At 35.4% G+C, this 14,408-nt stretch overlaps 2 protein-coding genes across 2 annotated transcripts; both read left to right on the top strand.

The window, feature by feature from the left end:
• Nucleotides 1-576: 576 nt before the first annotated feature.
• On the top strand, nucleotides 577-6,848 carry hspbp1 (HSPA (heat shock 70kDa) binding protein, cytoplasmic cochaperone 1). Its single transcript, XM_073849024.1, has 8 exons — nucleotides 577-725; nucleotides 2,044-2,163; nucleotides 2,301-2,508; nucleotides 2,594-2,818; nucleotides 5,035-5,190; nucleotides 5,719-5,815; nucleotides 5,935-6,046; nucleotides 6,420-6,848. The coding sequence occupies exons 2-8, from the start codon at nucleotides 2,044-2,046 to the stop codon at nucleotides 6,498-6,500; spliced, it is 999 nt and encodes a 332-aa protein (XP_073705125.1). The 5' UTR covers nucleotides 577-725; the 3' UTR covers nucleotides 6,501-6,848.
• A 2,657-nt stretch (nucleotides 6,849-9,505) lies between these two features.
• On the top strand, nucleotides 9,506-11,723 carry LOC141332398 (N-acetylmuramoyl-L-alanine amidase-like). The gene is made up of 5 exons (XM_073837541.1): nucleotides 9,506-9,640; nucleotides 9,916-10,725; nucleotides 10,833-11,043; nucleotides 11,182-11,476; nucleotides 11,602-11,723. The coding sequence occupies exons 1-5, from the start codon at nucleotides 9,586-9,588 to the stop codon at nucleotides 11,614-11,616; spliced, it is 1,386 nt and encodes a 461-aa protein (XP_073693642.1). The 5' UTR covers nucleotides 9,506-9,585; the 3' UTR covers nucleotides 11,617-11,723.
• The last annotated feature ends 2,685 nt before the right edge of the window (nucleotides 11,724-14,408 follow it).

The following is a 14,408-nucleotide window of genomic DNA, read 5'->3' as shown; positions in this document are numbered from 1 at the left end:
CATCAACACCGGACGCGTTTTGTAGCTTACCGTAAAATTTCTAAACAACTTCACCATTTAATTTTTAAGCGTTGTTTTTACACTTGTATTTATAAACAAATTAATTATTGTAAATAATTATAATTATAAATGATCTTAAAAAAAAGAACTAAAAACATTTTCTTTTTCCCTTCTGGCAGCTAGTGTAAATATTGCGACTGTAATTATAACCATTGTTGTTTGTTTGTAGAGATATTAATATTTTGTGTAAACTAAACTGTTTAAAGAAAACCATCGTACATTTATAAAATGAAAAGCGTTTAGCACCAAACAATTACCTCTATGCGGATTTATGTGGAGAACCTCCTGTAATGTTAATATTTATTGATATTCCGTTTTTTTCCATTAGTTTTGATTATTATTATATATTTTTTTTTTGGAAAAACAAAAAACAAAAACATATCAAACAGGCTTTAAATTAACCAAAATAGACATTTCAAAATACACAAATGGTTTTGATGATCCAAAATCATTACGGTAAAGTTGATGACGTCTTTATGCGTCGACGCATTTCGCACACGCCGCTGTGCAGCAAGATCTGGAAGCTTCTGGAGCAGCAATGCTGTGTTTATAATTGTGGGAGCGGAACTCATGCGCGTTATTATCACTACTGCTGGGAAACTTTTTGACACACGGCGAAATAACATATATTACTACTAAATTTTGGTACACAGCAATTTTTAAAGGTAAGTCCGTGTTTAACGGGATTATCTTTATTTTGAACCTGGACTAGAATATGATTCAGTGAAAATGTAACTGTAAATTAAATATAAGAAATATGTATGTATATACACTACCAGTCAAAAGTTTGTGAACAGTACATTTTTTAAGAGAGTTAATTAATGTAGTCTCTTCTCACCGAGCCTGCATTTATTTGATGCAAAGTACAGCAAAAACAGTCTAATTTTGAAATATTTAATATTATAAGAAGTATTTAAATATTTAAAATTACTGTTTTCTATTTGAATATGTTTTAAAATGTAATTTATTCATGTGATTTCAAAGCTAAATGTTTAGCATTATTACTCCAGTCACATGATCCTTCAGAAATCATTCTAATATTTTGATTTGCTGCTCAAAAAACATTATTATTATTATTATTATTATATTAAAAACAACTGAGTAGATTTTTTTCAGTTTTTTTTTTATGAATAGAAAGTTCAAGAACAGCATGTATATGAAATAGAAATCTTTTGTAAGGTTATAAATGTCTTTATCATCATTTTGATCCATTTAAAGCATCCTTGTTTAATAAAAGTGTCAATTTCTATAATTTCTTTGCAAAAAAAAAAAAGTAAAAAAATTATACTGGCTCCAAGCTTTTAAATGGTATACTGTATAATGTTACTAAAGCTTTTAATTTCAGATAAATGCTGATCTTTGGATCTTTCTGTTCATCAAAGAATCCTGCAGAAATTTACTCAACTGTTTTAAATATTAATAATAATAATAATAATAAATGTTTCTTGAGCAGCAAATCAGAATATTAAAATGATTTTTGAAGGATCATGTGAAATTCAGCTTTGAAATAACAGGAATAAATTAAAAATTTAAAATATATTCAAATAGAAAAGTTATTTTAAATTGTAAAAATATTTAAAAATGTATTGTTTTTGCTGTACTTTGAATCAAATAAATGCAGGCTTGGTGAGCAGAAGACACTTCTTTTAAAAACATTAAAAATCTTACTGTCCAAAAACTTTTGACTGGTAGTGTATCTGTAAGTAAAATAGAAAAAATGCCAAAATCATCTGTGATAATATATCTGTACGTGAAATAAATTAATTAAATATGTAAAAAAATAAAAAAAAATAAACAGTTTTCAACATGACTGTAGCAGTTACCACAAGAGTCAACCAAACAAATATTTAGTGCTACTAATTTATAAATAACACGTGATTTTGTGTCTCATTTGTCTTAACAAATGTTTAATAATGAATTTATTAATAAGGCTTATTTAAACAGCGTTTACGGACTAACTGTGATGCATCTTTTTCTCCTTAGATGGCAGAAGGCAGAGGCAACAGGCACCACCCACGTAATTTGCAAGGTGTGCTTCAGATGGCTGTGGAGGCCGGTTCTGCTTCTGAAGGTCCAGCTCCACAAGAACCCATGACCCAAGAGGTTGGAAAAACTTGTAATGCTTCTTCTAAACAGCAGCACCAACCCTTATGCAATCTCTGAAATGTGTCTCAAAGTGTATTCTGTAATGTTGAGAGTGTCAACTATTAGTAAGCCACTTTCTCTCTCTCTGTTTCTAGAGGATGGAGTTTCTGAGAGGAGCTCTTGCGGAAGTGTGTAAAGGACAGATGGATGAGGTTGAGCAGATGAAACAGTGTTTGGAAGTGCTGAGTAGAGATGGATGCAGGGAAAGAGAGAGTGACGGAGATGAGGAGGAAGAGGAGGATGAGCGAGAGGAAGCGCTGGAAATGCTTTCTGAGCTCTGCGAGAACTTGGACAATGCCAGAGGTGTGTATGTGTTTGCAGTATGTCTTTAAACCTTCTTGTTGTCTTCTTGTGTTGCCGTCATGTAACACGTGTATCACTTTTGCAGATCTGATGAAGCTGGGCGGTCTGGATTTGTGTATGTCACGGTGTCTCTGTCACTCGGAAGCTGGGATTCGATGGAGGTCGGCTCAGCTCATTGCCAGCTGTGCCCAGAATATGCCAGAGGTGCAGTTCTACCTGCTCAACCAGGGAGCGCTGCAGAAACTCCTGCAACTCACAGATCATGATGCAAACAGCACAGTTAGAGTTAAAGCACTCTACGCAGTGTCCTGTAAGTATAAATGTGCAGGAAAGTAAACGTCTTGATTGATACTGACCAAGATTTTACACTGGGCATCAGGATTTTTACTAAGCATGTGACCACCCAGGTGAAAAAAAAAAAATACTTAAATGCAATGAAAATACCCGCAAATACATTTTTAGTACATTGTTATTTTTGTTGTGTTAAATAAAAGTGTGATGGTTATACACTATAAATATACTAATTAAAAGTATGTTTATACTTCAGTAGGACTTTAGTACACTTGAAAAAAAGTATACTAAACACCAGTAATACTTGGTGAACTAAAATAAAGTATACTACAGAAAAAACATACAAAAGAGTTTTATTAGTGTGTTTTTCGAAAGTGTGCTTTAGTTTAAATGCTTTAAACATTAGTTGATTTTTAGTAGACTGTTTACATCCTAATCCTAAGTTTAAAATAAGTTAATATATAAAAAAAAAAAAAAAATTAGTAATGTATTGTAGTAGAAGTACATTTTCTCAAAAGTTGAACTTAATTACACTTAATATGAATGCATTATTAGCACTAACACTTAAATTGATTTTGAGTGTGGTAATTTTAACAAAACATTATTGCCTTGAGGTATGTGTGTGTGTTGTTGGTCAAGTCAAGGAATGATCAGGTGCAGGTCATTTTAGTGCACTTTTTTTTTTTTTACCTGGGCAGATATGAACCTTTTCATGACCACATTATGATTGACCACTAACTTTTGTACTAAAGCTTATTTTTCTTACCCCATTATTATTTAGCTCGTTTTAAGCAAAAATGCACTTAATTTTAACTCATTTTTTTCTGAAAACAAGAAAATAATTTTTACTTGTCTAGAAAATCCTTCTTGATTTAAGAATTTTTATATAAGAATATATTTTGGCTCTAAACAAGACAAAAAATCTAAGTAAGTAAAGCAATTTTTGCAGTGTAAAATATATTTAAAATGAAAAAAAAAAGCTGCTTATTAGCTCAAGATGCAAGGTTCATTTGCATACAAATGCAGGTACAAGAACAAATTTATGTGCATATGCACATTTTTCAGGATTTAAAAAAAAAAGTTGTTTTCCTATGTGTACAAATATAAAATGATCCAAGCAGTTATTAATGAAATAAATCAGCTCAGTTTAATGTACACTAGGTCATGTTCTCTTTTTTTTTTTCATGGTTTTTGCAGACAAGAGGTCTTCTAGCAATTGACAGATGAGTTTATTTTAAAATACTTTTGAGTTTGGTTTAGAGGACTAGTTCACTTAAAAATAAATCCCTTAAAACATTACTCATCCCTATGTCATCCAAGATGTTCATGCCTTTCTTTCTTCAGTCAAAAAGAAATGAAGGTTTTTGAAGAAAACATTCCATGATTTTTCTCCATATAATGGACTTCAATGGTGCTCAACAGATTGAAGGTCTAAATTGCGGTTTCAATGCAGCTTCAAATGGCTCTACACGATCCCAGCCGAGGAATAAGAGTCTTATCCAGCGAAATGATTGGTAGTTAAAAAAAAAAAAAATTACTTTTTTTTTTTTTTTAAACTACAAATGCTCGTCTTGCACTAGCTCTGCATCCACAATTTCATTCTTTATGTAATCACGTTGGAAAGGTCACATGTGGTTAGTTTTTGTCTGTGTACTCCGGTTCAAAAAGATACGGTAGGGCGAAAAATTCTCATCTCATTTTTCCCTCCAACTTCAAATCGTCCAACATCGTTTTTACCTATTTTTTAAAAGGGTGTTTGACTTTCTTTGCACATTCACTTTGTAAATACTGGGTAAGTATTTCCACCTACGTCATGCATGATCTTTTCAATGTGACTACATAATGCGTGAAGTTGAGGTAATGCAAAATGAGTATTTGTGGTTAAAAATACCCTTATTCCTCAGCTGGGATCGTGTAGAGCTCTTTGAAGCTGCATTGAAACTGCAATTTGGACCTTCAACCCGTTAGCTCCCATTGAAGTCCATTATATGGAGAAAAACCCTACAAAAACTTTTTCTTTTCGACTGAAGAAAGGAAGACATGAACATCTTGGATGATATGGAGGTGAGTAAATGATCAGGAAATGTTTATTCTGGAGTGAAAAAATCTTTTAAAAAACAAAACTCATGGAAAACGTTTCTTCCTTCAAGTTATTTTTAGTTGTTTTAAGTTGAAAGGCTTCCAGTAGCAAGTCTTCTCTTTAAATGAAGCATCTTCTAATCTTGTCTTTTGCAGGTTTAGTCCGAGAACAGGAAGCAGGTCTTCGGGACTTCCTGTCACATGATGGCTTTTCAGTGCTGATGAGGGGCATGCAGTCAGACAGTGAGAAACTGAGAACTAAATCAGCTTTCCTTTTGGTAAACCTCCTGACCAGTCATCCAGAACACAAAGGTAATGCTGATTCTGAACACATTCTGTTAGACCAGCAAGAGTCCAAGTTTATGACTAGCTATGTTTCCATCACCCTGTTTTTATGTGCAGTTTAAAAAGTATCACATTAGAAACAAGTGATAGATACGTACAATTTTGAAGAAAACACACACTTAATTCAGAAAAAAAAAATTGAGGTTGATTGAGGTGGTTTTTGACTTGTGTAAAAAAAAAAAAAAGTTAATGTAAATAATAGAAGACATATTTGCATGCGCATCAAAAGTCATGTGACTGCTTAAACTTGACTAACCAGTGGACCGATCTCGTTAGACAGCATCTAAAAAGTTATGCTTGAGCAAAGTCTGTCTTCAAAGTCCATCCACCTCTGAAAGCAGTGACCACATTTATTGTGTTTCGTCTGCTTGCTCTGAGTGCTTTATTTGCAAATGCTTTAAGCGATTTTCCAATTTTGCACATAAATGTAATTCGCAACTTTGGATGGAAATATAGGCTAGTGTTTCGTGTGTTCACTTCTACTTTACTTTTCAGATACAGTGTTGTCTATGGGGATGGTTCAGCAGTTGGTGTCAGTTCTTCGCTCCCCTCATTCCTCTGTACATGAACATGTGCTTGGCGCCCTCTGCTGGTTAGTACCATTGTTGTATGATGAAAACAAACCTGCAGTATGCTGTTGGAATTACGTCAGCCTTTGGAGTTTGAGACCTGGTTTCTGACTTTTTTTTTTTTTATCATGTGTGTTTGTAGTTTGGTTGAGGACTGTCCCCGTGGTGTGAACGATTGCAGAGAACCATCGCTTGGCTTGGAGGAACTGCTCAACCAGCGAGTGAAGGACCTAAGGGGCCAAGAGGAGAGCCTGGTAAATTATTTTCTGTTTCTGTTTCCTTTACTTTGTTCTTCACTCACATTCAAGCATCAAAAGAAGTAACATAAGGTGATAAAATTGATAAACTGAACTAGGAAAAATAAACTAAAGTTAAATTAATATATATATGTGTAAAAAAAGAAAAAATAAATCTAAAAATGTCAAAATATAAATGAAATACTGTAATTTTTTTTAATAAATAATACTTAAATGACACTGGAGAAGAATGTTAGAAGAATGACTTTAAGCATTTTTCTCCATTCACTCGTTGAATACTCTGGTTGACATGTCAGATTTTGCCAGTATAATGAGTTGTAAGTAATGTTTTCATGGTGACTTAAATGTTTGATTATTTTCTTACCTGCAGGAGGAGCTGGAATTTTGCGAACGTTTACGAGCGGCTTGTTTCCAAGGGCAACCCCAGGAGGACAGTGGAATGGATCGTTGAGGTCTTATTGGAATTCCCTCTCTGTTCAAGAGAGAAAGAAAAACTAGAAAAGGAATTGATAAAGTGATAAACTTTTGAAAAGAGAAAAAGAAACTTAACTCTGAATATTCAGAGTTCCGTTTGGCAATGTGTGCTCTTGCATACTCATATACCATGAACTTTACTCTATCACTCTTGTGTTATATTATGAATATGTACATTTTGTATAATATGCCAGGTTGTTATTGTAAGTTATCTTCTGTTTAGGGTCAAAGTTCTAAATGTTTACTCTTCCTCTTTACACCTGAACAACCGTACAAATGCAAAGCCACAATGTAAAACTTCACATGAAATAAAAAAATATATATATTTTGTGGATTTTAAAATTAAGTTTAATTCTTATATTAAAAAAAAACATGGTTGTGAGTTCCAAGATTCAGAAGCTTAAAAACACCTGCGCAAATATCAGTTTTTTAAAAACACTTTTACATGATCACTTAAAATATTACATTCAAAGCACAGAACCATCATTTTAAGTGAAACCGCAACGATATGCTTTTTTGAACCTAGTGTTTTATTATTGTCCTGTTTCATCTGTAAGTTTTAAAGAATCAGTTGCAATATGTTTAACATGCAGCTGATTAGGATATAGAATATAATATACATAGTGCATAATATAAATAGTATATAGTTTTCATCCCATAATAACTTAAAAGACCAGTGGTCTTTAAACCCATAAGAAATAAAACACTTTTGGGAATTTAAAAACATATATTTCAGGGTTAATTCAGGATAGTTGGGACTTTTTTTTTTCCCCCCCCAGGCATCTCAATGCCAAAAGTTTCCTCAATTTATCTGAATTCACTTTAAACTTTATCAAATTTCCATGAATATCATAACCATTTTTCTGTTTGGTGAGCTGTTAGGTTGTTTACTTTTTGATAAAACATATCACAAGGTAAATTACCTTGTGATAAACTGTATCACAAAGTAAATTACATATCAAGGGCTGCTTCGATATAAAGTAAGACCAAAATAGAGCCTTTATCTATTAACGGTTTCCACTCACAAGAAGCGCTAATGGTTTAGAGATTTTACATAAACAGTGGAAGCTTTTTCCAGTTTTAAGTCTTAAAAGTAAATTCTCACCCTTCCAGTACAATACACTTTTTGGTGATGTCCATTAAAGGTCCAGTATGTTCAAAATACTTTTGGTTAAAGTGGCAGTGGGCGGAATTACACCGATCAAAGCAAAAACAGGCATTCCGACACAGAATGCACATTTTCAAAGTAAAATAACTGGATTTAGCATTGTTTTTCGAGGAAACAAGCATGTGAACTTAGGGGTTATGAACTGAGAAGTCAAATTTCCCTTGATCTTTTGACATGTAACAAGTCAATGTACTATGAAAACAAAAATACTCAAAACTCTCTGGTTAGTTTAAAAATAGCTTTTAATAAAACTAAGCTCAGAGAACGACTCATTTTGGAATGTGCCACTTTATGATGTAATAATGAGGCGAAAGACCGCCTGTTTAGCCCTGCCCACCGATACCGCATATAGTAGGAGAGAGGAAATACTGCAGTGATGTAAACACAGGATGACTACATCAACAGAACCAAACAGATGTCATTACAAGATGTAAGTTGTGAAAAACAGTATCTGAATTTCTTTCTTTATTGGACGTGAGTGCTGTTGTGTCATGTCGCAATTCCATTTCTCTTTCAGGTCAGAAGCAGAATGCTTGGAGTACATCAGAAACATCGAGATTAGTTTTGTCAATCTGTGCCACATCCAGTGTAGACAGAATCACTGATTATAATGGGTTCTGTTGGCTACGCTCGTAAAAAATAAAGGTGTTTTAAAAGGCTCTTCATAGCGATGCCATAGAACAGGGTTCCCCAAATCTTACCCTGGAGGTCCAATGCGCTGCAGAGTTTAGCTCCAACCCTGATCACACTCACCTACCTGTTATTCTCTAATGATCCTGAAGACCTTGATTAGCATGCTCAGGTGTGTTTGATTAGGGTAAGAGCTAAACTCTGCAGGAAAATGGATCTCGAGGTCCAGATTTGATGATCCCTGCCATAGAAGAACCATTTTTGGGTTCCACAAAGAACGATTCAGTCGAAGTTTTTTTTTAAAGAACCATCTCTTTCTTACCTTTTTATAATTTGAAGAACCTTCCTTTGCCACAAAGAACCTTTGGTGAAACAGAAAGTTTCTTAAGATGTTAAAGGTTCTTTATGGCAGTGTTTCTCAACTCCAGTCCTCGGGACCCACTGCTCTGCACATTTTGTATGTTTCTGAGTCTGACACACTCAGTTCAGTTCATGAATCTTTCTACTAATGAGCTGATGATCAAAATCAGGTGCCTTAAATGAGGAAGACATACAAAATGTGCAGAGCAGTGGGTCCCGAGGACTGGAGTTGAGAAACACTGCTTTATGGAACCATTTAGACATTAAAAGGTTCTTCAATGGCATTGTAAAGCACCTTTATATATTTGTATAGTTGTGTTGCGCCTAAAGTAAAAGATGATGCAGTGCTAAGGCTGACTAGAGTTGATCCAATAGTAATGTTGCAACACGTAAGTTTGAGTTTGATATATACTGAGTATTGATGTATTTATATGTTTTTAACCCAAATGACCCTTGTTGTTTTCAGAGTACCTCACAGCAGCATCCATCCGTTATTTTAATAAGTGAAACTGTTAGCCAATCATAGCAGTGGACATTCTCAATCAGACTAACAGTGTAAGTGAACCTCAGAGAACATTATAAAATAATAAAAAATGCAGTTTATAACTGTGCTTCCTAAATATCTGCCAATGTTTTATGGTCCACTCAAAAAAAAATCATATACTGTACCTTTAAGAAATTAAGATTTCAGACATGTTTTGTTTTTGGGTTTTGGTTTGTTCAGCTGTTAGTTTATTTGAGGGAGACTGGAAGCATCTGCCACTTTCCCAAAGCTAAATCCTAATATAATCGAACACAGTTTATCAGCATGTGCTGACGTAAGCAATGTCTTTATATAATGCATATGAGGTGCAGGGTAGGTGCATAACCGGACTGTGCGAACAGAGACTGTCCAGTGCTCATCATGGGTTGGCACTTGCGTTTGCTTCTTTCTTTGCTTGTGGTGTTTGCTGCCGAAGGTAAGGTAATTCAATGTTCTAGTCGCCATGCTGAATAATAACTGGTGTATTGTTTATTATGTGACTTCCAAATCTGCTGAAGCTCTGGATCATCCCAGGTTTAATGTCAATGACAAAACCCAAGAACCTACAACATTTCATGTTCATTGACACCAAATATGCCAATGCACAAATTTTATGTTTGCGTTTTTATATACATTTACAGATATGTCAGAAAGGTTGACATTGTTAGTATTTAAATTTTCTGGGTTTTGTTTTCTCTCGTTTTCTATCAGCCACCACCACAAAGCACATGAGGGACTTCATCAGAGCTGTGGAGAGTATCGAAGCTGCGAATCCAGGACTTCAGATGGTCGAAGTGGTGAAAGGTCTACGTAAGGTTGCTGGTGTTGAAACAGAGCTCACCAGGCGTTATCTCGGCGACCTCAGTGATGCACAAACCCTTGTGGCAGATCCATCAGTCACTTCCTACATAAGCGAAGTCATTAATCACAGCCTTTCTCAGGTGGGTAAGGAGGAAGGTGTGGTTCTCACCATAGATGGTTCAAATGTGGCGTTGGCCCCAATGCTCCTCGGTCTTCAGGCTGGGCTGCAGTCCAACATCAAAAGCCTTTACCCTTTAACTCTGACCGACAACCTGGTTGCCTCATTTCTACATAATGCCCACCATGAGCAATCCAGCATTGCTTGTGGTACCAGAGGTTTCTGGGATAGCATTTCATCCCCAATGGTCTACACTCTCGAGGATTTGCCCTCATTGGCCACAGACGCCATAATAATCGGTGGTATGGACGGGTTCATTCTCGGGTCAGAAGTTGCCTCATCTAACGTTCGTGAGCAATCACTGAGTGACTTGTTGAAGAGTTACTACAGCCACCAGCCTGACGCCACAGGGTTAAACGCATCTCCTCGTCTGATCAGTCAAAACCGAAGGAAGAACTTCAAGCAGCTCATCAGCTTCTCTTTGCTGAAAAGCCAAGTGGTCCAGGCTCTGACTGTTCGCCGCAATTTGAATGAGTCTGAGAGGCAGAAGCTGGATGATGTTGTGAACCGCGGGTTTGACCAATTTGTCCATGTGTATGCGAGTAATTAAACATTTATTTATTTATTAAGTAATCTACTTTATTTATGACAGACTTGCAATCTGTCAGTAGCAAAACTGTGTTCTTACATAGTTTTTTTCCTTCCAAAGCTTGTCCCAGCATCAAAACGAGGTCTCAGTGGGGCGCTGCATCTTTTATTGGTTCACCCTCCTATCTGTCTCTTCCTGTGCCATACCTTTTCATCCACCACACATATTCACCCTCCAGGCCTTGCACCACCTTTGATCAATGTGCCAGTGACATGCGCTCCATGCAGAAATACCACCAGCAAACCAATGGATGGTCTGACATTGGATACAGGTTAGAAAACTCATAACTGGCATGAAAATAATTTGTATAGACAACATTCTGTACCATAAATCCTTTGAACTTTGTTTCATTTGTGGTACAGAATCATTGCAATTTAATTTCTAAAAACTATCGTTTGTCCCCCTGTAGTTTTGTTGCAGGTTCTGATGGAAACATGTACGAAGGCCGCGGTTGGAATTGGGTTGGTGCTCACACTTCTGGGTACAACTCCAAAGGCTATGGGGTCTGCTTCATTGGAGATTATACCTCCACTCTCCCCATCTCGAGTGCAATAAGCATGGTGCGGTACGACTTCACAAGCTGCGCTATAGGCAATGGTGGACTGGCTTCTTATTACAACTTATACGGACACAGGCAAGCCAGTTCCACAGAATGCCCAGGAAACTCCCTCTACCGTGAAATCCAGAACTGGGCTAACTGGGAGGTAAAAAGATAATTAATTATTGGGATTTATTGTATATTTATGATGTTCTGACTTCTCCAAATGCATTGCGGTAACAGTTCACACCATAACTGTGTGTCTGTGTGTTTCTCTGCTTTTCTCTACAGAGTTATTTGCCTTGATGACTGTGGCATCAATAATGGACAACTAATTGTGTTTCTGGAAAACAGTACATGTATTACATGTGTCATTCATAATACATCTATAATAAACTCCCTATAAAAAATCATGTCTATTGTTTTTATTATTACTATTATTATTACACATCACATTACAAATGAATCTAGTCAAGGTCATCTAGTCAATTTAAGGCAAACTGGTAAAAGTCTAATTTTCCTTGAATAATTTTGGTCGAAAGCAAAGTTCCTTTTTACAAAAATGATAAGGTTCAAGTACAATATTTTGATCAGATATAACATGCCTTATTTTTACATTGTAAGAATATAATCAGCAAATCTAGCTAATATAATTTTAAATATTTACAAATACAACAGAGTATGTGTATAGTGATGTGAAAAAAGTGTTTGTCCCTGTTCTGATTTTTTTCTGTTTTTGTATAACCTACATATCATAAATTGTTTCACGGATAAAAACTAAATCTAATATGAAACGCAAAATGCATTCTTTAAATCATATAATGTTATGCCACCTTGGTCTTTAAGCAGCTAACAGACACTATTAAAGGTACTGTATTATGACTATGTTGTTGGTGTAATGTAGGCCTATAGTTATGTTTTATATAGTTTTATGGTTATGTGGCGAGCCTGAGTATCGTTTTACATATCAGCCAAGTCTTTTCTGTAACGTTAGTAATACGCAGTCAGTTTTTTTTTTTTTTTTTTGTACAAATCTGACAATAAATGTGGTCCTAGAGTCTCTTTTCTGGCTATGCTAGTGGTCAAAAGTAATCTAAAAGTAGGCCTAATCAAAAAGTAGTCTGATTGTATTACAATTACAATTGCAATTTTTTTCATGTAATCAGCTCTGTGCATAGTTACAATTTTTATCTGAATATTTTCTTCCATAACTTCCATGTTAATTAATTACCTATTTGATATAGACCTAGTGTTGTGCTTGTGGATGTCCCAATATATTATTCTGTGCACTAAGAAGCCCAACTCCTCTATCATGGCACAATATTTTAGTGTAGTAGGCCTAGTAAATATTCAGTAATGTCAAAACGACATAATTTTATGCTCACTGGACAGAAAAACACATCCCATGTTAGCTTGGCATACCACCATTATGATAATTCATGAAAATTAATTATATTAAACAAATAAATTATAATTGAATAAAGTAAGCCAGAAAGTAAATAAGCATGCTCGATGTGCGCCTGAGAAAAAACGTTGATATTGGATTCAAATTGCGGATGCGAAGGAGAGCAGAAGGAGCGACGTGATTCCCCCGTTGTGGTGAGTATAAGCACTGAAATTATTCAGTCGTGAGACTTAAGCTGGCTTATTGAAGTTTTAATGAGCCTTATTACTATAAAGCACATTATTTTGTCATTCAACCATTCACAGCGGCAAACTATACGTTATGTTTTGTCTTCAAGAAGACTTCTTGAATGTATTCTGGATTTTTATAAAAAAAATGTATGGCTGCATTTATTTTTTGCACTTAATATGACTAAGAAATAATTATTTCGTTTTTTTTTTTTTTATTTCTACTGTGTAGATTGTAGGTTGCCTCTAATTTAAATAGCTCTAACTGTAATAGAGAAAATAAGAGAATCGTGTTCATGTACTCATACAGGTATGTGCCAAAAAATGAGAGAATTCCATGCGTCAAGCCACTCCTGAACCAAAACAACGCCAGGAGCGTCTGTGCTGGGCTAAGGAGAAAAAGTACTGATCTGTTGCCCAGTGGTCCCAAGTCCTGTTTTCAGATGAAAGCTAATTTTGTATTTCATTTGGAAATCAAGGTCCTAGAGTTTGGAGGAAGACCGGAGAGGCACAAAAGTCAAGCTGCTTAAAGTCCAGTGTGAAGTTTCCACAGTCAGTGATGGTTTGGGGAGCCATGTCATCTGCTGGTGTGGGTCCATTGTCTTTTATCAAGTCCACAGTCAAGGCAGCTGTCTACCAGGAAATTTTAGAGCACTTCATGCTTCCTGCTGCCAACAAGCTTTTTGGAGATGATGATTTTATTTTCCAGCAGGATTTGGCACCTGCCCACAAAGCCAAAACTACCAGTACCTGGTTTAGCCATGGAATAACTGTACTTGATTGGCCGGCAAACTCATCTGACTTAAACCCCATTGAAAATCAATGGGGTATTGTCAAAAGGAAGATGAGGGAACAGGGACCCTGAAATGCAGACGAGCTGAAGGCCAATATCAAAGCAACCTGGGCTACCATAACACCTCAACTGTGTCAAAGGCTGATTGCCTCCATGCCACGCCGCCTTGATGCTGGAACTAGTGCAAAACGAGGCCCAACAAAGTACTGAGGACATAATACTGTACATTAACACACTTTTCAGAAGGCCAACACGTGTTTAAGATGCTTTTTTTATTGGTCACAAATATTCTAAACACTGGATTTGTTTTTTTTCTTTAATCCATAATCATCAAAATTGAAACAAATAAACACTTGAAATATTTCACTTTGTGTGTAATGAACTACACTGTAAAAAATGACTGTGAATTTAACGGTAAAAAACTGTAAAAATGCTACGGTAAAAACCTGTGATATGGTTAACGGTAAGTTCCCCTTCTATATACGGTGAAAACCTGTGTTGGACATTGCATGTCATTTTACGGCAGTATACCGTTTTTTGAAGTGAAAAAGAACGTAAAATTTACAGTGAATAACCGTAAACTGACATTCCCAGAATTCCATGTGTTTCATTTTTTTTTATTTGATGTTTTTTGTGGAAATAACTTTTTCTTCTTAGATTTTTCTTGGCAGTT

Source organism: Garra rufa, chromosome 1 (assembly GCF_049309525.1).
Source record: "Garra rufa chromosome 1, GarRuf1.0, whole genome shotgun sequence".
NCBI lineage: Eukaryota > Metazoa > Chordata > Actinopteri > Cypriniformes > Cyprinidae > Garra > Garra rufa.
The sequence above is the reverse complement of the archived record's forward strand: the minus strand, read 5'-3'. Positions and strand labels throughout refer to the sequence as shown.

Bases quoted from the DNA above. Each gene is read 5' to 3' on its own strand.
- hspbp1 (XM_073849024.1), top strand. From the start codon at position 2,044: ATGGCAGAAGGCAGAGGCAACAGGCACCACCCACGTAATTTGCAAGGT. The intron at 2,509-2,593 runs GTGTGTATGTGT...TCACTTTTGCAG, and splicing joins GAACTTGGACAATGCCAGAG to ATCTGATGAAGCTGGGCGGT. The intron at 6,047-6,419 runs GTAAATTATTTT...TCTTACCTGCAG, and splicing joins GGGGCCAAGAGGAGAGCCTG to GAGGAGCTGGAATTTTGCGA.
- LOC141332398 (XM_073837541.1), top strand. From the start codon at position 9,586: ATGGGTTGGCACTTGCGTTTGCTTCTTTCTTTGCTTGTGGTGTTTGCT. The intron at 9,641-9,915 runs GTAAGGTAATTC...GTTTTCTATCAG, and splicing joins TGTGGTGTTTGCTGCCGAAG to CCACCACCACAAAGCACATG. The intron at 10,726-10,832 runs GTAATTAAACAT...TTCCTTCCAAAG, and splicing joins ATTTGTCCATGTGTATGCGA to CTTGTCCCAGCATCAAAACG.